This window comes from Phoca vitulina, unplaced genomic scaffold, assembly GCF_004348235.1.
Source record: "Phoca vitulina isolate PV1807 unplaced genomic scaffold, GSC_HSeal_1.0 scaffold9, whole genome shotgun sequence".
NCBI lineage: Eukaryota > Metazoa > Chordata > Mammalia > Carnivora > Phocidae > Phoca > Phoca vitulina.
The window spans coordinates 42783192-42810310 of record NW_022589712.1 but is presented as its reverse complement, the minus strand read 5'-3'; the positions used below and the strand labels follow the sequence as shown (position 1 = coordinate 42810310).

Genomic DNA, 27119 nt, shown 5'->3' with positions numbered 1-27119 from the left:
GATAGTAAGTGCCAGCTGCATACTCTCTCTCTCAGGGGTTTTGATTATTTTCTTTTCTAATCCTTTAAAATGTAAAAACCATTCTTAGCTCTGGTAGTAAAAAACAGGTCTCAGGATCAATTTGGCCAGAGTGCTGTCTTTTGCTGATCCCTGTTTGATATAAATATATACATTTCTATAACATCATCTTTAAAAAGCTACATAGTATCCCAGTGTGTAGAGATGCCAGGACTTAGTCAGCCAGACTCCTATTCTTTGACATTTAGTTTCCATTGTCTTGATATTATAAATAGCAGTGGAATGAACATCCCTGTACATACTTATTTGTATACATGACTTACTTCCTCAGGGTAAACGTTTGAAAGCAGAATTTCTGCTCAGAGGGCTTTCACTAATTCATTCACTCACTAAGGAGAGATGTGGAATCAGAGCAGTCATAGACAAAATGTAAATGAATGGGTGTGTCTGAGTTTGCCACCCCTGTGATACGTTAACTTTACTGAGAGCACCTTAAATGTTTTTTTAAATTTTTTTTTATTATGTTATGTTAATCACCATACATTACATCATTAGCTTTTGATGTAGTGTTCCATGATTCATTGTTTGCGTATAACACCCAGTGCTCCATGCAGTATGTGCCCTCTTTAATACCCATCACCAGGCTAACCCCTCCCCCACCCCTTCCCCTCTAGAACCCTCAGTTTGTTTCTCAGAGTCCATAGTCTCTCATGGTTCGTCTCCCCCTCCGATTTCCCCCCTTCATTTCATTTACAGTAAGAGGTTTTAAAATATTTTCATATATCCTATTACATGACAATGCTACATGTTTTAATAGACCCGTGTTATATTCTTACACGACCATAAATAATTCAATGCCTGTATTAATAACAATCATCATCAGAATATCAAAATGTTACATAATTCAATACTTTTCTATTAGAAGAGCTTAAAAAATCTTAAACTGAAATAATCTGGGAGTCATTTCCTCTTTAAAATACAAACATAATAACTAACAGGAAACATAATTTATCTTGTCCATTGTGGCCACTCTTGCACTATCGAATGCTATTTAAAGCTATTACATGCACACACATACACACTTCAACATAGTTGAAACTTTCTAAATTACAAACTTTCAGAAAGCAACCTCTTCTATAATTCTGACCTTTAAAAAATGTCAATTCATTTATTCAACAAATATTTATTGAGTGCCTTGTAGTACATGCCAAGTTGCACAAGGCACTTGGAATACATAAGTAAATGAGACAGCTGTGGTCAGTGATTCATAATAACACTTGTTTTTGAAGTGTAACTCTGGAAAAATGTCCACAGAGTACAGTAGGATTTGATGATACACAGGAAAGGATCAAGTAATAACTTCCATTTCTTCTCCAAAAAGAAAATGAAGAAGAAAATAATATTGTTGTGAGTACTACACAAGATAGTAGACAAATCCTTGCCATCAGCCTGACCATTAAAATCAGTGAAAGTATCAGAGATATGTAGATAGACAACTATATAAAACTATAGAGAAAATCATCATTGAGGTGTTTTTAAAGATCTTACATTCAGCTTGAGCCAAAGCAGACTTCCCCCAGTATGATCTATCTATGTATAGTATATAATACATCTTTTCTTTTGTGACTGGTCAACATCTTGAAGGTTATCATTCAGATGGGAATCACCCTTCGTAGCAAAGGAACTGATTAGACCTGTTCAGAAGAACTAGGTCTAACACAAAGACCAAGATAGTAGCACCTTGTGTTTAAAAAATAAAACTCACAAGGAAAAATAAGTACTATGTGATATCATTATATGTGGAATCTATAAAGGCTGAACTCAGAGAAACAGCAGAGTGGTGGCTGGCCTGGGGGCTAAGGGGGAAAAAGGGGTGCGGAAAATGGGGAGATGGTGGTCAAATGGTACATACATACTTCCAGTTATAAGAAGAATAAGTTCTGGCTACCTAATGCACAGCATGGTGATTGTAGTTAACAACGGTATATTACACACTTGAAAGCTGCTAAAAGAGTAGATCTCAAATGTTCCCCCCCACAAAAAAGAAATGGTAACTATGTGAGGTGATGGAGGTGCCAACCAATGCTACTGTGGTACTCATTTCACAATACGTAAGTGCACCATTGTGTCATAAATCTTACTTAAACAATGCTGTAAATCAATTACATCACAATAAAGCTGGGTGGGGGGAGGCAGAAAGCATGACTCAAAGTTCTGAGGTAAAGCACGGTGGAGAAAACATGGCGTTCAAGGATAAAAGAGGAGTAAAACAGAAGTGATAGAAGACGCCTTGTAGTCCTAAGGCCAGTCTAAGGGCCAGGCAGTAGACCCACAGAATCAAGGTGAAAAAGAAATGGAGTCAAGCTCTTCTAATATAAAACGAGGAGTGATGCACTAGATTAAAACTTGAGATGAACGCTGAAAATTTCATCTGTTAACAAAATAGAGTGAGAGTGGAGTGCTGTAACTTTGACCCTAATTTTAGTCACTACAAGGCAGTACTGCTGAAGATAAATGACTGAGACCCATGGGAAATGGCAACTATCTTTTTTTTAGGGGTTGTAATAGAAAAATAAAAAAAAATTCTAGCAAATTCCGACATGGATCTTGGACTTTGAAGGAAATAAGATTTCAAAAGACTTTAAAAATCTTAAATTAAATATTAGAGTAATGACAGAAATTTGTGTCACCTATTCTTGTGGGATTATGAGGGCTCTTCTATTTGCTTTATTTAACTAGCGTTTTCCCTCATATAAATGAAACCCCAACTAACTTCTGCTCCATTTGATACAATGTTTGTTAGATTTTAGGAAAGGAGCTTCATCAGAATTCCCCAAAGAGGAAATGTTTCCCTCAATATATTTGACATAGTAAATTAGGACAGGGTTTCCTAAACAATGGTGACAGCCAAATCTGGATGTCTATTCTCTTAGGTCTTTTTTTTTTTTTTTTTGAGGAATCCTGTTGATTGCAAGAGGTTTCATGGTTCGAGGTCAGTGGTTCTCAGAGTGTGGATGGAGTTCAGGCTAACAGCATTAGCATCACCTGGGGACTTGCAGGAAGTGCAAATGATCAGACTCCCATCCAGAACTACAGAATCAGAAACCCTGGGAGGGGGGCCCATAAATCTGTATTTAATAAGCCTTCCTCTGGCTCTGGATAAACACTCATTTGAGAAGCACAGAATCTAAGTGGACCCAGGTAATTCAATAAGAATGAGAAATAAATTGATTGGAAACAATACTTTCATCCAAACATTTATATAACACCACAGGTATTACACGGTTTCTGCAGTGAACCAAGTGAAAATCTTTAATAATCTTTAAGTTTAGCAAATTTCACAAGAGGTATTAAGCCACATGACCCTGAATTCACAGTTTAACAGCCAGTCCTCCATTTGCTGTTCGCCTGATATTTAAGAGCAAACGGGACAGTCAATTCCTAAATGAATGGCAGTCATCACTGCATAATTTAAGTCTTATGTGCTTGCTGCTGTGGTTTAGGAGTTTATTTTACTGTTAGTCATGTCTCTAAGTCACTTAATAGCATTAGAATGGAAAGATATGGTCAAATTTATGAGGCTGAGAACAAACCTCCTGTGAGTACTTTATACCACATTGAGAATCTAATTACTGGTTCACAACACAGCATTTATTAGTTTTTTCTCCCTTCATACAGATTCTGTTGCAAATCAGCACATAATAGTATTCAGTTTTGAAGGGACATTTATACGTAAAGTCTATTTGTGGTAGTTCACAGGTAAAATAACCCTGTTTTAGCATAGGACTAATCATACATGGTTAAAGACATAAAAGAACCACAATTATCTTCAACAGTGAGAGCTAGGCCAATGTTACAGATCAGGAATAATGTAATTGAGAAACACTTGTAAAATGAGGCATGTCTTATATTAATGGTGGGAAGAAGATTTATGTACAACTTTCTTAAGATATATTTTGGGCTTCTTTTCATTAAAGTTCTTAACAAGGAAATCAGCAGGAAAGAAGTGGAATCCAGGCGATATTTGTTAATATTTCTTGATGTCTAGATCCCTCAGCAAACTTGGAAAATTTAAATACGTAAACCTTTAAAAAAGTTTCCTGAGGCCTTTCCAAACTCTTTCTACAGGATAAACTTCATGTATCAATGACTGATTAGAATCCAAAACTGGGGGTGGTGGGGTGGTGGTAAGATCAACATATTGGTTTTGTGCTGGTTGAATAAATTTTTACACATAAAAAATCACAATAAAGACTTTCCACTAGGGAATGCAAATGTACTTAAATAAAGTAATCACACAACTAATTTTCAATCACAGACCACATGCATTTCAGTAAAGTGGACTGCAAATCAAATATCTTGAGGTAGCTCCTTTTCTCCCTGTGAGTTTCCTTCTTTCTTTCCCTTTCCTCTTTTCTTTTCTTTCCTTCTTTGCTTTCTTGCCTTCCTCCCTTCTTTCCTAAACATCTTCCTCTTTTATAGGTCTTGCAATAAAACACATTTATACTGTGAACTGATAAAATTTCAAGATATAAAGAATATAAAGAGATTTCACTCTAAGTTATCTCTAACATACTAACTATATTAAAAGTGAATATTTAAACATAAACCATAAAATCTGAACAACATCCTCTGTTTATATTACTGTCCATACTAGGATGATGACCTCTGTGAAAATATAATCATTTAGTGAGAACACCCAAGTTCAGGGATGCCAAGAATGAGGATGTTTAAGTAGGCTTTCAGCCATACAACTTCCCAAAGACGGAACTGCATAAATGATTTTGGCCAAGTAGTAATAGCTAATGCTTATATAGCATTCAAGATATTCCAGTGACTCTTCTGCATGTCTACATCTAAGTCACTTAATCCTTTAAACAAGCTTCTGAGGTGGGAAAGGTTATCATCTCTCATTATGTTCACACAAAGCCAGAAAAAGGTAGAGCTGTGATTTGAATGACCAGGTCTGGCCCTAGAGTCCATGGTCTTGATCATCATTACTCCATGCTTCTGAAACCAAGTTTCAGAACAACTCTGAACAAAAGTAACATGTGTTACGAGAATGAATTAATGAAAGGATTGCTTAGTGTTCTCTATATGATATATGTTAATCACAGTACATACTATTAAGTATACAGTAGCTAATGACTTGAAAATTTATTATCACACCTAAAAATGGTAAATAAAAAATTGTTTTGGGTTATTTGGGTGATCCGTTTTATAAAGTAAAAAGATGAATGCCATTATCAAAATACCTCTTCAGCACTTTAAGACATGTAGAATATTTACATATACTTTATATTTCAATTCTGCTTGTTTTATATCTGAAGTATAATCTACAATTTATATGTGTCAAGCTAACTCAAAAAAATTAAACATTCTTTTAGAGAGAGAAAAAGACCCAAAATAGATTCCAAGATCCAAAACTGACTATCCTTCTGGGCAATTTTTTGGTTATTAATTTATTTAAAAACTTAAATTCTAAAAACACACAGAGATACAGACACCCTCCGCACACACACGTACAAAATGTATATAGCCTAGTGTAATATCATAAGACACACATCCTAGTAATTACCATCCAGGTCAAGACACAGGATTTTGCCAGCCCCACAAGAGGCTCTCTGTATGTTCCATCTCAGCCACAGCTCCTTCCTTCTCTCCAAAAGTAACCACATCCTGGTACTTGTTCTCTTCTATTTCTTTATCAACCAAGTGTTCATCCTTAGACTTAAAAAAAAAAAAAGCTACAATTTTAAGCCTCTTTTATTTTTATTTATTTTTAAAGATTTATTCATTTTTTTAGAGAGAGAGTGCATGCATGCACGAGTCAGAATGAGCATGGTGGGGCTGGTGCAGAGGGAGAGGGAGAGAGAGAATCCCCAAGCAGACTCCCAGCTGAGTGTGGATCCTGACACAGAGCTCGATCCCAGGACCCCAGAATCATGACCTGAGCCGAAGTCCAGAGCCAGCTGCCCAACTGACTGAGCCACCCAGGTGTCCCTTAAACCTCTTTTAAACCACAGACTCTCCCTTTTCCCTTTTTTTTCGTTCTAATTTATCTGGACAAATTTCAGTTATTTGAACAATAGGAACCACATTGTCACATGCATGTATAGTATAGTTCAACATATTCTTTTCTCTGTGTTTTTGACAAACTGGAAGCTGGATCCAGAGACTTGATCCCTTTGGCAAGACTCAAGGTGATATATTCTTTTATCAGGAGGCACATATGTGGTTTGCTCTCCTTTTGAGAAATTAGCAGCTGTTGAAGATCATGGCCTAGATCCATTAATTCCTCAGGGGTTGTAAAAATGGGTGATTTTCTACTTCGATCATTTTAGTTTTATTAACAGAAATAATTTTATTAAGAGACGCTTTGCTTATCTACTACTTGGTTACCAGTGATACAGTTCATACAGAAAGGGCAAGATAAATGCTTTCTTTTCCTTTATCAATTTTCAAGGTCATAAGTTGCCTCTGTCATTGTTTTGAAGGTGATCAACTGTTTTTGCTTTTTTTTAAAAAAAGATTTTTTGTTTATTCATTTGAGAGAGAAAGCAAGCAAGAGCATGAGCAGGGGGGAGGGGCAGAGGGAGAAGCGATGTGGGACTCGATCCCAGGACCCCGGGATCATGACCTGAGCCGAAGGCAGATGCTTAACGACTGAGCCACCCAGGCGCCCCTGTTTTTGCTTTTTAATATCAGTATGAACTTATTCATTTAAACACACTTAATGGGCTTTAATCTGTTACATTTGTAACTTTTACTAAAACAAAATTCTCATATTTGTCGGTGGAAGCCTCTTTTAAGTTTTAAGGCTCTTGAGCCCTTTTGACATTATTGTAGTAGTTTTTGTTATCTGGTTTAATTAGATGTTTCAAACTAGTCTTGCACATTTTCTATTTTAGCCATTTCTGCAAGAAGCCCTGGTTAGTAAGAAATAGGAATTTAAGACCCAGTCTGGGTGCTCATGACCACTGAATTCATCATTATTTTTGGGCTTCTTCAGGCCTTAAAAAATGTGTGTTATACAGGTACACATACACCTACATAAAATTTTAAGACAAAAATATCTCATAAGTTCATACTAACATTTCCAATTAAAATTCAGAACTACTATGTTTTTCTTTTTAACACTTTCATCATACAATTTGCCTATTTAAAGTGTACGTTTCAGTGGTTTTAGTATAGTCACACTAAATTGATTCACCCCAATAAATTTTAGAACATTTTTATCACCCCTAATAAAGAAATGCCATATCCATTAGCAGTCACTCCCCATTTCCCCCCAATCTCTTCAGTCCTAGGCAACCTCTAATCTACTTTCTGTCTCTAAAGATTTGCCTATTTAGGACATTTCATAAAAATGGAATCATACTATGTGGTAGTTTGGTTGACTCAAACTCATTCTACAGTGGAGTCACCAGGAAGGGCTTCTGGAAACAATTTTCTCTGATTTCTTGCATGTTGATAATAGTTCACCTGTATCCTCTGCACCTGAAAGTCGGTTTTACAAAATATCAAATCCTTCTTTCTGATTCTGGCTACAGCTGCCAGAATTCCCCTTGAGTTTGCCATTAAAATGGGATATCTGTTTATAATGGAAAGCAATCTGCATTCGAATTTTGGGTAAGGAAGGAGTTAAGACTGTAACTATTCCACAAGAATCATGTTCCTAATTGCCTCTCTGTCTATAGCAGTTCATTGTTTTCTTTGCAGTGCTTCTCTTAGCATTTCTCTTTCACAGAACACAAGGTTTTAGCATTTCTCTTTCACAGAACACAAGGTTTTTCCAGGGCATGAAGATGTCCAACTTTCCTACTACTTCTTCATTCTCAGGGATTTACATATCCGGACTGCCTAAGCATTGTATAACAGAAAGCATAAACATATTACACCAGAAGCAGTCATTGTGTTTACACTCAAAAAGGAGTTAAGAAGATCTGAGATATGGGGAGAAAACTTCCACCACACCTCTATTCCAATTTACACATTCTGTAAACTTGAAAATCAATGTATCATAGTTCTAGAACACTGGATTTAGAGGATGCTTAAAAGACATTACCCATTTATTTTAAATCAATGAAAAAATCGGAAAGTGATAAAAGGGCTTGCTCAAGGTAAAGTCAATATGCAAACAGGATTTCAGATTCTAAAAACAACGTTCTTTCCACTCCCTAAGAGCTACTTCTTAAGTTTATTAGATGGACAACTCCAGTACAATGAATATTTCAAGTAGCTCATTTACAAATTGTTTATCTAAAGGCAATTTCCCTTACAAATACAATTTTAAGTAGTGACAGGCTCAGGATCACTACAGAAAAGTCTACTCCCATTACAGACAAGTAAATAGCCCATAGCTGGAAGGACAGGCAGAGTTTTCAGGTGAGGAGAGAATCAAGTGAGAAAAGACACTTTTGGCTTTTTATCACATCTGCAGATACCTCAAACATTTTTTTAAAATTTTATTTCAAAAATATAGAGATTTCCAGTACTTATGTGCCCATAACCAAGCTCTATCGATTCATATCATATAGTCATATAATCACAATTGTTTTGGATTTTAAAAAATTAAGCAAAATAGTTCAAGTTTTAAAAATATGTTTGTTAATCACCTTAGGTTTCCATCATAAAGTGAATCTAGATTTTGATTTGAGAAGCCTCAGAGTGTCTGGTAGACTGAATGCTCCCCTCTTTATAGTCACCTCCTTTATCTCTCAGAAAAGGTTTTCTTTTTCCCCTGGCTCCTTACTGAACAGCTTTTCTCTTTCTTCTTCCTCAAACAAGTATGCATGGCTTTTGAAGTTTCTTAAGGGATATTTACTGCTGTAACAACAGGAGAAAGGCTCTCTGCTATGTCTTCCCTAATACCTCCTTTCAATTAGACCCTGTAGAGAAAAACAAAGTCACAGATTGTGCCAAGTGCCTCAGTGTTCCCAGAATTCTATGTTAGTAATGAACACAAACTTTATTAATGAATCTATACACTCCACAAAAATAATTCTACTGTTTTGTCTTGTAAATGGCTGATGATGGAAAATGCAGAGAGCTCCCATTCACATATATATTTTCTTAGAATATGGAATAGTCTGCACACTATTTTGTATCACACATTAGGTTGATTTGTGTGTGTGTGTGTGTTAACAAAAAAGTCTTGTTACTATAATTAGCCCTTGTCTTTTTATACTGCTTTGGTAATTCAAAGACTAGGGAGTTGGATCTGAGACTGTGCAAGAGTTTATGACCAATCTGTTTACTTAAGCTTTGAGTCACCTCTATCTCCGTGTGAACTGAGGATACTACTAACATCGAATAGATGTTGTTGTAAATAAACCACTACCTGAAATGGAAATCTATAAATTGACTATAAAGAGGGAAATTCAATTATCACTGAGTAAAGTCATTTTCTTTATGAAACAGATGTCAGAAAGGGAAAAAGGTGACTTTCAAGACTACAGGCTGGATTCTTGTAAGAAAAGTAAAAAAAAATTAAATCTAAAGAGAGGCAAGAACAACTGAATCCTGAGTAAGTTTAGAGGCAAAAATTTGGTAATGATTTTATTTCCCCAAGTCTATTGTAATTTTTAATATTTTTCTGATCATAAGATTATTACTAACTAGTTCATCATCAAAAATCTGATAAGTACAGAAAAACAAAAGGGCAGAAGAAAGATCATATACCAATTAGAAGCAAATATTATTTATATTTAGGAAGTTTCTTATGTAATCATTCTCTGTTCTCCATAGCTGAAGTCATATCATACATGAAATTTTATATTTTGCTTTATTTATGATATCAATGATTGTCCATGCCATTAAATAAATGAACAAGAATAAACTGTAATGGCTGCACAGTATGCATTCGTGGGGGCATTTCACGATCCGTTCCATCATTCTCTTACTACTGGATATTTGAGATGTCTCTTATTTAATGAGTACATAAAATATATCCATTAACTGCTTTAGACATAATAAGATTATATTTTGGATTATTTCCTTTGGATAGATTCCCCAATGTGGAATAATTGAAGCTAAATAAGTATCTTTATTAAGGATCTTCTTATATGCATATACTTGATAGCTTTTCAGAGCAATTATATCAAAGTCCATTCCCTTCAGCAATGCCTGAGTGAATTTTTGCCCTACTCTCACCAAACTGGGTATTAACATAGTTTTTAGTTTTTGCTAATTTGATAGCAAAAAGGGGAGGGGGCAGGGGAGTTGAAGTGTTGGTATTTTACTTTGAGTATTTATAGAGTAAATTATTATTCTGCATCTGTCTGAACATGGAGGAAAAGCACTGAAGTCAAACTAGTGGAAAGTGTAACGCCAGGCCCTGGTGAAATGAGATGGCAACACTTGAAAGTGTGAGAACTGCTCATTTATCTGCATACTAATTAAACTCTATTATTTGAGGTGGCACCTTGAAATTCCACAATGGATGGACCCCCAGGAAAAACCCTTAGCGGAATGCCAGGTCACTGGATGTAATCGCAGTTAAACTGTAGGGGCCTCAGTTTTGAGTCTTGTCTTTTGACAACAGTTAACAGAATTAAAGGAAAACATTCTATTAAATGCTGGTTCACTGCAAATCTTTAATGATTATGATAAGTAGATATCTTAATCATTTTTTTGCAGTTACTTTTATGATATATGACAATAAATCTAAGTTTTCCTTCCTCTGTTTAGTGAATACAATAAAAAAAGAAAATAGGCAACAGGACTCCAAATTTTTATTCATAGTCAGGAGAAATTTATTGAAGAACTGCCAACATATGGTAGACTTACGAGCTATTTTAAAATTCTTTTTGGAATTCTCTAATTACATAAAAGCATTCCAACTGTATTGGTAAACCTTCACAATTTATGGCTGTTATTAAAGCCAGAATATTTTAGTTTCATTTGAAATGATTAGGTACTACTTTTCTCCTTCCTATTTATCAGAAAATATGATTCAAAAATTGAAAATATGATTCCTTTTTCTAAATTATGTAGATGTACATTATTCAGTGCTCTCAAATACTGCCATCCTCAATACATGCCTTACTAAAGAAAACGTTGAATGTACACCTTAATCATTACAGTGTCACACTGAAATATAGACATAAATTTTATCAACATTTTGAACTGTATTTGATGCTAATTCAGAGTAAAAAGAGAGATTGATGCTAAAAATCACATAGATTTTTTTATATATTGCAAGGTTTGGGCTTCATGTAGTCACTGGACAATGAGAAGTGTTTTATTCTACTGATGAAGAAGGTGAGGGAATGAAAACATGGAGAAGGAAAATAAGAATGCAACTAAAGAACTATTTGGAAAAAAATTCAAGAACTTTGTCTCTGGTTTCGGAAAATGACATGAATGCAATGAATAAATAATTTCAAACATAACCTGAATAAAAATCTGTTATAATCTCACAAGTGTTAGGAATGTATCGCACAATTTGGTTTTCATACCTTAATTATTTTTTGTTGTTCAGGAAGTGAAAGATTTCACAGGTTATAGAAGATTGCTGCTGGCTCATTATATGAAGTTTAGATGTTGAAAAAATGAGCAATTTTACATTTTTCTTACTTATACAAAAAATGAGTAAGAAAAAAAGATTGTGGTACGAACCCTGGCAACTCTGGTTTTGGGAACACTATGTGGGCAGGGTCATGAAGCAGAGAGAGCCGGATCTAATCCCAGTTTTATCACCTCCTGTATGACTCAGGAATCAGGTGCTCAGAGCTTCAGTGTATCTACAACATGGAGATTATGCAATTTCTCCAGTACTGATATTGGCACATGATAAACCCTCAAAAAACAGTCTTATTACCACCATTATCATCACCAACACCGTCTTCCTCCTCTTCTTCTTCATCCCAAAGTTAAGAGAAAAATCTATCATAACCTCAACTCTCAAGTTCCTCTAGAATGTTCTTTTCTCCAAATCTTCAGTGGTGTCACTTAGGTCCTGGCTCCAATTCAACCTAAAGTAGACCTCATCATCCTGCCCCTCTCTCTATCACTTTTTATCCCACAATTGTCTTGCATTTTCTTCACAGCACTTATTGCTATCTGAAATTATCCCGTGAACCAAATTATCATATTATATCACTAATATGTCCATTTCATGAGAGCCAGAATTTTGTTGAATTTGCTCCTCACTGAATCCTCCAGAGACAAGAACATGGCCTGGCACATAATAGATACTCAAACTAATCATAGATGGCACATAATATTTGCTGGATAAAGATGTAAATCATAAGTGACTAAATGTGTTAATAGCTGTGTGCCTGATGAGATGACAGAGCTTTAAGGTCCACATAACCGAGTTAAACTCTGGGTTAGTATTCTTCTAAGCCTAAGTCATAAAGCATTAGATAGTCATAAAGATTAGATAGCAGAAACTCAACATAAATGCTACAGTTGTTATCTCTATTAGCAGTTTAAGCCTAAATTGAGTGATAGCTGTACTTTCTAGTCAACCAGAGGAAGTCTGTGAGAGAAGACTAAAGTCAGAAGCCCCTATTTAATAATTACATACCAGGTTAGCCATAAGAATTGAGACACAGAAGTTAACAGTGATTTATAAATTAGAACTGTGGCTATTATTATATCAATAACTTAAAAAAATCTATTAAAATAAGATCAAAGAAGTAAATGCCTCAACCACATGGAATTTAAGGGAAAAATGTGACAATCTACTCTGCTTATCTGGTCTAACCCTGACCTTCTACCTAATGGCAAAAATGAAAAACAGAACAAAAATGCTTAGAATAATGAGCTGTGAAAAAACTCTTGTATTCTATGCCTATACCATAAAGCTCTTAGATTTCCTCATTTTTCAGGACCCTGGAATTAATCGCTATTTGTACTGTTTTAGAGGAACTGGATACCTCAAATTAAAATAAAGATCAATTATTAAGTTAAAAACAAACATTACCCTCAAGCCTTACATTTATTTTATCATCAATGTAAAAGAACTTTCAGTAAAGTTATAAGATGATCTGTTTGCTTTCAAATGTACAATTAATGGTAGCATATTCAGATATATCAGCAGATCTCTCTTAGAGGCACTTCATAATGTAATAGAAATGGATTCAGTTACTACAATGGTTAACTCTACAATTTGTCAGTGTTTCTAAACTGTTTTAAGGATAAAAACTTAAAAAATAATACATAAACTATAAATCTACATTATAAAAAGGTAACACAAGAAAGCCTTGTAAATGAAATCTTTAGAGGACTTAAAGAAGGCACCTGCTACAAACCGAATGTTTGTGTCCCCCCAAAATTCATTTGATAAGTCCTAATACCCAATGTGATGGTATTTAGAAGTAGGGACCTGGGAGATGATTAGGTTATGAGGATGGAGCCCTCATGAATGGGATTAGTGGCCTTATAAAAGAGACCTCCCAAGAGCTCCTTCACTCCTTCTGCTATGTGAGGACACAGGGAGAAAATGGCTCCCCGTGAACCTGAAAATTGGTTCTCACCAGACAGTAGATCTTCCAGAACCTTGATCTGGACTTCCCAGCCTCCAGAACTTGGAGAAATAAATGTTTGTTGTTTGTAAGCCATCTGTCTCTGGTATTCTGTTGTAGCAGCCCAAATGGACTATGATAATACCTAAATCCCCGAACCATAACAATTTTGCCAAAGCAAATTTTTGTAAATAAAATAGTTTCATACACTAGGTAAGATATAATTTTTAAAGAAAATCCAAAATAAATTCACCTCACCATGATCAAATTTACTGTATTTATCATAGATAAAATTTCACCTAGTTGTAGTTTAAAAGAAACAACTCTGCATAGGTATATAATAGGTGCATTAGATCCAACTAATTAGCTAATATGTGTTGTTTATATATCTACTGCCAACTGCAATCATCTGTACTAACTTCTTAAGACTCTAGAGTCATGAATGTTTGTCCAACAATCTTATATTTAAATTTCATATTCTGTGAATACTTCCCTCTTTTTTGTTTAAACAGCAACCTTTGTTCAGTACATATTTTCACACACATTTATGAATAGAATGTAAACAGTGTTTATATCTTATCAAATTTAAAAATAAGTTCACTGATGCTTGGCAGTTTTCTTTAAAAGACCGATTTTCACACTGGATTTTTTTCAATTAAAATGTATTACACAGTTAGCCATGCAGATAGATTCCGGCAAATTCCTCCTTAACCACTTAGTCTCGTGATGTTATCCTGGATCATGATATCACCCAAAACTCCCTCACTGTTAAAATCTCTTATTCATACATCCCACTATATAGCCTTTACTTCCAGAGCTTCTAGCCACCTGTAAATTACTGCTACTGCCCCTGGACTACTTTAACTAAACTTCAGGCAATTTAACCAGTCCATTTTCTACCCATCTCTCACCTGCTGTTCTTCATACTGTTTTATACTCGTTTTGGACACTGTAGTCTATAATTTCAATAAGATTTTTGCCAATACCCCCAAACCCATACATTTCTTTGTCTCTGTCACATCTGGCTAGCAAAACCCAACTAAAACCAACCACCTACCTTCTCCATACTTGCATATGAACTGCTGAGCAATAGACACCTGGGAGGACTGATACCACCATGAATTCATGGTCATCAACCTAGACACCGTCCAGAAACTCTACCATGTTTCTCTAGTCAACCCTCTCTAGAATGACAGTTCTATATTACACAGTCATCTCAGTGTCTGTTTTCTCTCTGAGTCTAGGTAGATGTCCTTGTCTTCTATTTCTTCATATAGCTAACAGGAGCTATCAGATGATAATTATCTCACTTCTCCACCACCAAATCTACCAAGTCACTGACATGTGCCAATTTTCTCCTCCACTCTCATTCTGCAATGGAAGAAGGACCCCTTCCTGAGGCCATCTGTCCTCTGAATCCCATCTTCCTTCACCGTCTTAAAAACCTTCTCCTCTCCAATCAAAACCAATTTCGATTCTGTGCTATTACTCTATCAAAAGTATTTTTGGTAAAGTCACCTATGACCTCTGTATTGCAATGTCCCAAAGATACTTTTCAGTCCTTGTAACAACTTGCCCTAGCAGAAGCCTTTGACACAGCTGAATACTTCATTTTTCAAAATACGATTTTCTCTTGGCTAATCACATTCTACTGGTTCTCCTCCTACTTTTGGGACCACCACATCTCAGGCTCTTTTTCTAGTCCCCCTCTTCTCACTAATGCTTACATGTTAAGGCCCTCTTTTCTCAGTCTGGTATGTGCTCTGGGTAACCCCATTCCCTTCCACTCCTTCAGTGGTCATTTAGCTGTCGATGACTCATGAGTTCAGGCTACAGCCTACTACATCATCTCTTGTGTATGTCTGACATCCCTAATGTCTAGCTGTTACTTGCTATCTTGTATCTAGAATGCCTGAGTTTAAAGCCCAGCCACTTTGCAGGCCTTTGAGCAAGTTACTTAATAATCGGCTCTGTTTCTTCCTCCATAAAACGAGGATAAAAATACCTATTCTTATTTTATAGGGTTGTTGCAAAATCTAAATGAATTAATATTTGTCAGTGGAGATGGTCTTTCTTTTGTTTGTTTCTTCAGCACCAAGTGCAGTGCCTCAAAACAGGTATTCTGTAAACATCTGCTGATTCACTAAGTAAGTGAATTCACCAGATGGCAAATTATCACAACTCTGAAGAATTTGCTTCTAGCCCTATTACATTTTAAATTCCTTGCTATAGCTACCTCTTGGTACCCTTTTAAAGGACACCACAATTTCAAAGAAAAAGAACACACGGGAATATTCCTGGAAAAATACAACTTGTTTAAAACACACACACACACACACACACACACACACACACATCTAGTACTAGAAATCCATGTCGATAGGATTCAGGCAGAAAAAATGATTTGGAGTATTGGTTTTAACAAACATTGTGAATTATGAAATGATTCGACATAAATCTAAATATATTACCTCATCTCTTTCATTAGACTTTTTTAAAACAAGAAATGACTGGCCTGGGAAACACTTAAATCAAAGAGAAAGTGGTTGAAGGAGAAGCACCAGGTCCTCAATGTCTGATCAACACAGCAGCGTGCTGCCAAAAAGCAATGATTAACTCCCACATCAGACAACAGCAATGGGGGCAACAGCATTCTTTTTGTAGAGGGTAGTGTAGGTCTGTCAACATTACTGTTTAAAATTTGGAAAGTTAGTGGAGAAGTCTAGAATGGAAGATATTTCTTGGAGAAGCAGATCTTAGCAGACAAGTGCTAGAGGAGTAGCCTTTTACTTGAAAAGTTACTGAAGACTAGTATTTCTATCCCGAGGCACAACACTGCGCTTACTATCTTCGTGCCACTGGGAGGAAGTCTTGTCCTAGTGCTACAGACGGATTCCAGTTTGGAGATCGTTGGAAAATTTCCTCTCTCCTCACGAATTCCTATCTTCTGCTGCTCGCGGTGGTTGGGAAGGCTATACATTTTAACCCAAGTCAGTGGCCACTGTGGCAGTCATTAACACTGTCCACTAAATTTTCCTCCCAGGGATAAGGTGGTACAATGCAGCCCCTCCCCCAACCTTTAAAGTTACAGTGGCCGTGTGACTTGCTGTGGGCAATGAGACATGGGCTGAAGTAACTAGGGTCTTTCTGACATATGCATTATAAGCCAGTGTGCATTTACTAGATTCTCTTTTGCCACCCCCACCCTCCAGCTCCCTGACTCCCATTTTGGCAAACGGAAATGGTTCAGATGGCAGCTGCTCCATCAGCTGGGCTCTGGATGCAGGATGATGAAAAGCAGTCATGGGCAGAGCATGTGGCGTGGGCAGAACATAAACAGTGTACAGAGCATATTGTCTTAAATCACCGAGATTTTTGAGGTTGTCACTATATCCTAACCTAGATCTACACTTACTGATGTGAATTTGTAGTTTGCTTACTATGTGCAAGGCACTGTGCTAAACTAAAAGGGATACAAATATTTCATTAAGAAACAAATTAGGGGCGCCTGGCGGGCTCAGTCGGTAGAGCACGCAACTCTTGATCTTGGGGTTGTGAGTTCAAGCCCCACACTGGAGTCAGAGTTTACTTAAAAAAAAAGAAAAGAAAGAAACAAGCTAATTTTCTTACTTTCCCTTTCCTTTGGGGGCCAAGCAGTCTTGTTTGGTTTATAATCAGATAGTAATCAGACCACCAGCTTCCGCCATTTATACATTAGCATGAAAAAGTTTTAGAGCTGGAATTATTAACAAACTGTAGAATTGCTTTTGTGAATTGTAGAGATAAAGTTCTTACAATTGATAAAATTCTATGCTTTTGAAAACAATTATAAATACAGGATAGATTTGTTATAAATAGAGAAACACATACAGCAAACCTGAGTTAAGGAATAGATACGATTTTAGTAATTCACTCTAGGACAAAAAAAAAAACATAGTCATTTCATTTGACTAAAATATATATTATTTATAATCCATCCCATATACTCCTAGATCTCTTTTAAAGTACAAATGAAACTTCTAATTGTATATTCAATGAGAGACAGTTGGAACTCATTAACCATGGAAATTTAATAAGCAAAATTACTATAATCTAGTATGACTTTGAACCTTAAGTGAAAATACTTATTCAGTATATCATATTCCTTTCTTTTATAAAATTTCAATAATAATAAATGCTAAATAGTAAATTTAATACCTAAAGTATATGTAAGGATCAATCTAAACTTCTAAGAAATCACAGGGTCAAACACATCAGTACAAAATAACATAAGGAGACAATCAATACCATTTAGTAAATATGATTAAAATTGTTCTTTTAAGGAAAGTAGCATAAGTGTACCATTAAATGGCTGAGAAAGTTGTAGCTGAATAGTTTCCTCAAACTAGAGCAAATATACATTGTATAATCCCTTTCCCATTCACTTTTATAATTTCTTCTTAGATTTACAATTTCACAAAATGCTTTAATGTCAATTCTATTTAAAAGGTCCACCAAAGGGGCACCTGGGTGGCTCAGTCTGTTGAGCGGCCGACTCTTGATTTTGGCTCAGGTCCTGATCTCAGGGTGGTGAGATCAGAGCCCAATGCTGGGCGTGGAGCCTGCTTAAGATTCTCTCTCTCTCTCTGGGTGCCTGGGTGGCTCAGTTGTTAAGCATCTGCCTTCGGCTCAGGTCATGATCCCAGGGTCCTGGGATCGAGTGCTCAGCAGGAAGCCTGCTTCTCCCTCTCCCACTCCCCCTGCTTGTATTCCCTCTCTGGCTGTCTCTCTCTCTCTGTCAAATAAATAAATAAAATCTTAAAAAAAAAAAAGATTCTCTCTCTCTCCCCCCCTCTGCCCCTCCCTCCATCTAAAAAAAAAAAAAAAGGTCCACTATAAATGACCAATAATATTTGGTAATTAATTAAATTTTGATATTGCCTCTAGGCTCACTGGTTTTCAAAACTTTCTCTTTCACAGAACCAGCATTTATAGAATAGATTAAAAAAAGTAAGATGTTCCGCTGGGGTTAGTAGGAGAGGTTGAGGTGGGGAGTGGGGTGGAGTTGTAAGGGGCTTGGAGAAGCAGAGGCTTCACTCTAGGACAAAAAAAAAATTAGAGATTGTAGGGATTAGAGATTGTACATATTTTTAGTCACCTTATTATATTTTTGTCTCTGCACACTACCTCAATCTCCCAGACCACTTGCTTATTTGTGCTATCAATGTACAGATTTTGCTTTAAAAGTTAGGAGACTTTTCTGCTGGGGTTTTAAAAAACAAAGGTCACAGAAAGCTTAATAAAGGTTTAGGCACAAACATTTACCAAATATTTTCTAGTGCTAGGCACACAGTGCTAAGCAAAGGGCTATAAAAACAGCAGAAACAGAATCCTTATTTCTGAACTGTACAAATTCTCCTGGGGAAAGGGGTGATGAAGAAGTAACAGGGCCATAAACAAAGCATGGTAACAGCATACGCAGAGAATGCAGAGAAGGAAGTCCCTGGCTCCCCCTTGCAAGAGTGGAGCTGGCCTGACCACGACAGTCAGGGAGGGCTTCACTGCAGGGTGATATCTGGGTTGGGGGAGGTGGAAGGAGCAGGTGAAAGCCATTCTAGGGAGAGCAAATGTGGATATAAAAACCACACAGATGTGCTTGGAGTATTGTAGGGGGAAAAATGCACGTTGTTGTTAGAGAGGAAGGTGTGTGAGAGGCATAAGGAACAAAACCAGAAAAGGTAAGCTGAGTCTGGGCTATAAAGGCTTTCTTTGTAGGCCAAATCAAAAGACTCAATTTATGAAGGCACAGGGACCAGTGGAGGTTGGCAAGAAGGGTTGTGTGGCACGATTACAAGCCTATTTGCTGTTAAGGTGCAGAAGTGGCTGAAGGGCTAAGAAGCTGGAGACATGGTCGGGTCATGTGGATATCCTTAAGTCAGTTTTCTGCCTTCTCATCCTATCACAGCAAAAACAAAACTAACAAACCAAAACACAAACCTTTTTTCTTACAGGTCTGTCCAAGTTTCCCAGTTTGGGTTTATGAGAGTTACATTTCCTCAGCAGAAACTAAAATCCACAGGGCAGGGATTTGAGGTGCTTTTATTTTCAGGTATGTCCCAGTGCAAAGGACACTGCATCATGTGGCCCGAATGCATCACTGAAGAGCTACTTCTCTCAGGTTGTGACTCAGTGTTTTATTTGCACGGCTGTCCAATCTCACCGCCATGTCAGTGCACTACACTGCCCAAACACACACACACCCCCATGGGAGCTTTCCTGCTGATGGAGCCCCTCTAACCAACTCATCCAATATGGTTCTTTCCCAGACAATTATTCTCAGTAAGAATACTGATGCTTGCCTGGGTGGTTCAGTAGGTTAAGCTTCTGACTCTTGATTTAGGCTCAGGTCATGATCTCGGAGTCTTGAGATTGAGCCCCCCACTGCACTAAGCAGGGAGTCTGCTTGAGATTCTTTCTCTTCCTCTCTCTCTGACCCTCCCCCTCTCTCTCTCTAAAAAAAAAAAGAGAATATTGATGAAAAGGAGTGAGAAAAAGCTTTGTAAATCCAGCCCTTTTCTCATTTTACAATGTATTTAATGTTCTTAATTTTTATTATTTCTCTTTCTTCTTGATTCTTTTCCTCTAATATAGACTCCATATAACCATTAACCATATAGTAATTTTTTCATAATATAAACATTTAAAATGTATTTCTCTAGAAAAACATGGGCTACTTTCCACAGAATTTAAAGGGATGCTTATACTTTAGTTGTTTGCTGAGTAGTCTACCTTAATATTATAGATTCACTCCCGATCCAGTTAAGAGATGATTTTTAAAATTGCAAGTAGTTTCACAATTTTAAATGTGTGTATCATTTATGCCCAGTGTTATATTTTGATTGTGGCATTATACATAAATTTTACTAAAAAATTTTCATTGTCTATCACGTATAATAAATATTGATCAAGAATTTGGTTACCTAATTTTTCTATTTCATTATGCCATTATTTCAAGCCTCCTTTTTAACTGCATTGCTCAGATGTCATTTATTCATTATACAGGCTTAATTTCTTTTAAAGATTTTATTTATTTATTTATTTATTTATTTATTTAAGATTTTATTTATTTATTTGAGAGAGAGAATGAGAGAGAGAGAGCACATGAGAGGGGGGAGGGTCAGAGGGAGAAGCAGACTCCCTGCTGAGCAGGGAGCCCGATGAGGGACTCGATCCTGGGTCTCCAGGATCATGACCTGAGCCGAAGGCAGTCGCTTAACCAACTGAGCCACCCAGGCGCCCTTATTTATTTATTTTAAAGAGAGAGGGAGAAAGCATTAGTGGGGGGAGGGGCAGAGGGAGAGGATCTCAAAAGCGGACTCCACACTGAGTGTGGAGGCTGAGATGGGGCTCGATCCCATAATGCTGAGATCATGACCTCAGCCCAAGTCAAGAGTCCCACACTTAATTGACTGAGCACCCGGTACCCCTAGGCTTAATATATTTTGCTCTTAGGGTATTATGATCATGTTTTTTAAATCTTTGTGTGTGTGTGTGTGTGTGTGTGTGTGTGTGTGTGTTTGCAAGTACGCCCTCTATTGATATCTTTGCTTCCTGGATTCCAATCAACTTTATTAGAGACCATGATTAAACTACTATCCAGACAGGATAAATCTGAGCCCAATTTTTACAGGCAGGATTTGGGGAATGTTAATGTATTTCTGGTGGATCTGTTTTTTTTTCTCCTTCCTGTTTATACCAGATAGTTCTACATTTTATGGAAAATTTAGTATGTATAAGGTGATATTATTTGTGGGTAATTTTATGTTATCCAATTTTTAGTGTTCATAAAAAAAGGAAAACCAAATTACTATTAATTTTCTCCCCTTTTTTGCTCTGGCTGCTAGGAAACCCAAAGACAAATTTCTGCCCAAAGCCTACTTGGCTGTACCAGCTGTTTATTAATCTTACCTGCAACTTTAATATTCTCTGACTTTTATCAGTCAGAGAAAGACAAATACCACATGATTTCACTCATATGTGGAATTTAAGAAACAAACAAAAAAAAGGAAAAAAATAGAGAGACAGAAAGAGAAAGAGCGACAGAGACAAAGTAAGAAACAGACTCTTAATTATAGGAAACAAAATGATGGTTACTAGAGGGGCGATGGGTGGGGGGATGGGTGAAACAGATGGTGGGGATAAAGGAGTGCACTTGTCTTACTGAGCACAGACTGATGTATGGAACTGTTCAATTACTATATTGTACACCTGAAACTATTATAACATTGTATGCTAACTGGAATTAAAATAAAAACTTAAATTAAAAAATATAGTCTGACTTTATTCTCTGTTTTCAACAGCTCTGTGCGTGTTATGCACATTTCTTGTAAGTCACTTTAATTTCTTTGCAGAATAAGGCAGGAGACGGATGGTCTAGAAGATGACTTTATCCTTATGGACTGTGGCAGACACAGTTTGAAAGGCAACACCATCAATACATCCTGATTTTCTAAGAGATTTCTAAACACTTTTAGAATTATTCATCACTAAATACACTCTACAAAATCGAGGGCTAGCCCCCTAGATAGCCCAAATATCTGAATCCTATTATGTGAAAACAGTAAATCCTTCTACCAATAAACTCACATTCTCCATCTTATTTCTCTCTTCCCCACTCCAAAATCCTACCCCCCTCCTATATGTTTTCTCCCTTGACATTCCTAAACTTAGTGGCATTAGCTACTTCTCTTTGCAGGAAGCCCTTTAGCAATCTTTTGTACGGGTGTATGGAGCACTGGATTTCTTTTGGTGAATTTGGGGAAAAATACTTTTGCTCCCTTTGAAATGAAGGATATCCTGGCAGAGTAAACTGATCTAATATAAGAATCCATTATGTGTGTTTCCCCAGTGTTAGATCAGATGTCTCTGTTATCTTTTTTTTCATCGAAAGCTAGTTCTTCAGTCGTTTTAGCATCCAGGAGTTGGTGTTTTGTCTTTCTAGTTCACATACATAAAACATACTAGTCAAATGTCTCCTCTGAGGAGTAATACCTTCGTAGTTCCAAATGTTCTCTCTTAATTTACAGAATAAAGTAGTTTTGCAAATCAGGAAGAGTGTTCTCAAGCATATCATTAAATTATCAGTTTTCATATGGCTTGTTTGTTTCCTCTGACACCCTTACTCACCATGGTGATATTGTGTCTTTTTTTTGGCTTCCAAACATTTATTCTTCCCACCCTTCTAATAAGGCTTCAATTTCATGTTCAGGAATTATCTATACTCAGTGTTCAAAGGATACTGAATTCAAACCCTATAGACGACTTCTATCATATCCTCTCTTTCTTTCCCCAAGATCCTTAAGGGGCCACATGTAAACCAAACTGTCAGTTGATCTCTTTCTCTTGGGCCTTTGTGTCTTGACAAGGGTAGAAAAAATAGGGCATGTTCATTAATTCTAGGATGGCCCAGAGTGATTACTGAGCCACAGAGATTCTCTGTGGCCACTTGAGACTTACTTCCAACTTGTTTTTCAGCCCTTACTAGGAGGCTGTGGCATCACTGTATCCTGTTAAATTCACTTTCTGCTCAATAAAGCCATTGGTTTCTACTGTAAAACAAATAATATGTGGTATATTCATACATGCTACTTTGCACATATATCAATTTCTCTTGTAATGTCTTGTTTCGCATTTGCCGATTTTCAGTATCATTTTTGCTTAGGTTACTCTTATTCCACATTGGGGTTTCTCAAAATTTGTTCTGGGAAACAGTATTTGTAACTCAGGATTAGCAAATGTTAAATTAAGAAAAAAGGAGGAAGGTTACAGTTAAGGAAGTATGTTAAACACAGGGATAAATAAATTCAATTAGTTTCTTTTTCTGTACATGGTGAATTTCTAAGACAGAATATAAGATGTAGCTTTTTCTGAACTTATTTTTAGTATGTATACAGATACAGACTTATCCTCACATATCTAAAGAAACTAGTGCTCTGTAGAACATATTTTGGGTAATGATATTCTAGATACTGCTATTTCCTGTCTCCAATGAGGACTTTGGTTTCCCTTGAGCTTATAATAGAGCAATACTATCTCTTTTATTTCTTTTTAATACTGAACATTCCTATTTGGTATTCATCTTATTTCTATCCTAACTGTAATTCTTGAGATTGTTTGCATTTCTTATATAGACTGAAAATCTTGTGGCTGATTATTTTTTGGCGCCCCGTGGCTGACTGCTTTTAATGGCACTACAAAATATTTTAAATGAGCTAGGGTGTTTTAAAATTTTTTGAATATGTCCCTATAGTCAAACTACTTATCAACAGGTATGTCATGTTACCATTGTAATTTTGGTTGGGTTTACAGTTCCACTGGCATTCTTGATTACTATTGAGTGTTTCTAATTATAGTTTTCCTGGAGCATGTAACACAAACCAGTGGTACTTCCTCTTCTGTTTTTGCAATATAAATTTAAGAATTTTGCGCTTATATCAATGTGGGGCTATCTGGTTCTGATGGTGATTTATATGTTCTCAAAATACTCCTGAGCCTCAGCAATGAAATGAGAATGTCAAATTACAGTAATTTAGTAGCCCCTCTATAAGGTAATCTTGGAAGATGAATTTGCCTAGACTATCTTAGTAAATACCTTGATTTACATAAAAATGTATAGTACAGAACTTTATCAACAATCTGAAACCAAGTAATTCATAATTTGGCTATGTTGATGTTTTTTTCTATTAATGAATTCTCCCTTTTTTTTTTTTCATTTGGATATGGAGATAAATAGCTCAGGTACAGACTTGGGGTAAAATAGTTTTTCTTGACCACATTCCTAATAGCCAACTCCTCTGAGCACACTGGTCAGAAATTGTCAGTGATGAGGTAGCTGAGAGGAAAAAAGATGAAACGATGTTAAAACAGTCTAGTACTAACCACTTCTTATCCAGCAATCCCACTTTAGAGAATAAATATTTATCAACTGATTATAGCTACCTCGTACAAAATACAGGAATACTGGAAACAACCCAACATTTAGGGATGGGTTATGCAAAAACTATGCTGAGTAGATGAATCCTTATGAAGTAAAGTATATTCTATAGAAACAGAAAAGTATATAATGTAAGAAGGGAAATACCTTTAGTAATTTTTATAAAATTACAATACAGAAAATCAAGGCGTAATAAAAACTATGTTTTGCGTGGGATTAAGGAGGTGTTTCAATGGAGGTGTTCTTTGTAGTACTTTGTTTACTAAAGTTAGCTAAATACGGAATAAAAAAAGTACCTTTACAAGATCTGAGGCAAATGATTTTATCTATAGGCAAAATATCTGTGGGTATATTTATATAGTTTATATAAACTCACAGATAATCATGTTTAATTAGGATATTTTTTCACTTGTAATGGATGTATATAAACTTAAGACACCATTACAAGTGAAAAAATATCCTAATTAAACATGATGCATATTTAAAAGAAATGTTATTTGGTTCGCTTTGTATGCTCAGTTATCCTATTTGAGCACCGGTAAAGAAGGATGCAGTTCTTATTTCCTCCAAATTATCTCCCTGCCACATAAATGATGAGAAAGTTAAAACCAAGTTCATCCTAAGTATGTCATGTCAAAAAGAAGGAGAATACCAGGCATTGGATACTCAAAGACAAATATTCTTTTTTTTTTTTCAAAGAAAAATATTCTAAGAGCAGAAACTTTCTAGCTAAAATAATATTAATTTTCAGTATGACTTTTTAAAAATATGGCTTCCCTGGCTTAAGGCTTGGAACATCCTAAACCAAACTGAACAAATGAAGTGATGTGGGCCTGGAAAAAGAGAAATAATGTGCCACGTCTCTTTACCCTGGCTGATAAGGTGACAGGGTCCATAATGAAGAAAAGAACTTAACACTTAAACAGGAAAGATATAGAGTCATTTATATTCTTTAAAAATATCTATGGTAGAGAATAAAATCTCAAGAAAGAGAGAATGTTCAGATTGTGCAGGCTGTTTTGTTATGGTTAGGAAAGTACCCGGGAGACAGGAACAAAATAAAGCAGCTTTTCTCATTAAACATTTATTGCTCTGCTTAAATCTGTTTTGAAGGAGCATAGAAATACATGGAATACTATACTGGGTAAGATCCATTCTTCTCCCAGCCAGAATGCTGAGGCTCACACAAATCTGATTGACATGCAATTGAAATATGTGACTGTTTTTCCTTGACGTCAGCTTTTAATACTGTCCACATTAAAGGAGAAGTCCATTCCAACAACTCTTAGTGGACACTTAGGATACTCATAAAGTTGTCCAAACCCTTTCAAGAAAATAGCATCTGTGCTCTTATAAGGATGATACAAAAATCCTTTCTTAATCTATCAATAAAAGGCAGCTAAATTAAAAATTGCTGCTTTCCTCCAAGCAGATAATTAATTAAGTCTCACTCTAGGAAGAGCTCCAAAGCACTTTACACAGGGACACTGGCCTACAGGACTTCTCACTGGAAGGCTGAGTACCTCACTTACCTCCTCAGTTTCTTAAATACTGTAATTTTCAGACCTTACTTGTCAAACTTTCTCCACCTTCAAAAGGTTTTAATTAAGCTAACATTATGCTAACATTAAAATAATTTTTAAAGAAAACAAATTCATCCACAAGCCTGTCACTGCACTAAACCTCTTTAATTTGTCCACAGGCATATCTAATTTATAGCTGGAATCACCTCACGCCTAGCAGAACAGAGCCAGGCTTTTTAAAAGGCATTGCTCACCGTATCCTCAGAACATGTCGTGCCCAACTTTCCCAGTGTGCTCGTTTAATGAGTATATATTATACGAAATTCAGTGTATGCTAGAGGTCCATCTAAATATGAGAATAGATGCCACAAAAAGCAAATTTTACCACCAAAACGTAATTTTAACAGTTTCATCTTACCTCTTCACCAGACAGATAGTAAGCTGAGAGTAGTCCACCAACGAAGCGTATATTTACTTCAAAAACAGAAACCTCAGCATTCTGTGGAAACAAAATAAAGGAGGTTCATACATAAACGATAGTACACAATTGAGAAAAATACCATCATGATAAAGTAGACTAAATATTTAAATTTTGCTCACTCTTACATGCTTGCCCAGAGCAATTTATATACAAGAGAAAAAGTTCTGTCTTTTAACAGTGTCAAAATACATGTAAATAGATGAAATAATTTTGACTATTAAAATAACAATTATAGGGGCGCCTGGGTGGCTCAGTCGTTAAGCGTCTGCCTTCGGCTCAGGTCATGATCCCAGGGTCCTGGGATCGAGCCCCGCATCGGGCTCTCTGCTCGGCGGGGAGCCTGCTTCTCCCTCTCCCACTCCCCCTGCTTGTGTTTCCTCTCTAGCTGTCTCTCTCTCTCTGTGTCAAATAAATAAAATAAAATCTTTAAAAAAAAAATAACAATTATAAAATATTTGTAAAATTATTTCCTCCCTCTGTTCAACAACAAGATATATAGTACTTAGTATTCTCTATTTGTGCAGATGCCACAGGGCCAGGACATTTTATTTTTCTATTCTGTGTTCTCCTTTTATTTTATTCATTTGCCTGCTTTTTATTCCTGAAAGGCCATTCAGACCCTTTGTATTTTGGCTGGTAGTTGAACATCA

General features: G+C 36.2%; 1 protein-coding gene across 2 annotated transcripts in view; it reads right to left on the bottom strand.

Moving 5' to 3' along the window:
* Positions 1-27119, bottom strand: part of MAN1A1 (mannosidase alpha class 1A member 1) — a 166246-nt gene that overhangs the window by 80094 nt on the left and 59033 nt on the right. For both annotated transcript variants that reach the window (XM_032407979.1, XM_032407980.1), the window contains exon 5: positions 26407-26487. In XM_032407979.1, the coding sequence (XP_032263870.1) occupies positions 26407-26487 (81 nt within the window). The remainder of the gene's footprint in view (positions 1-26406; positions 26488-27119) is intronic.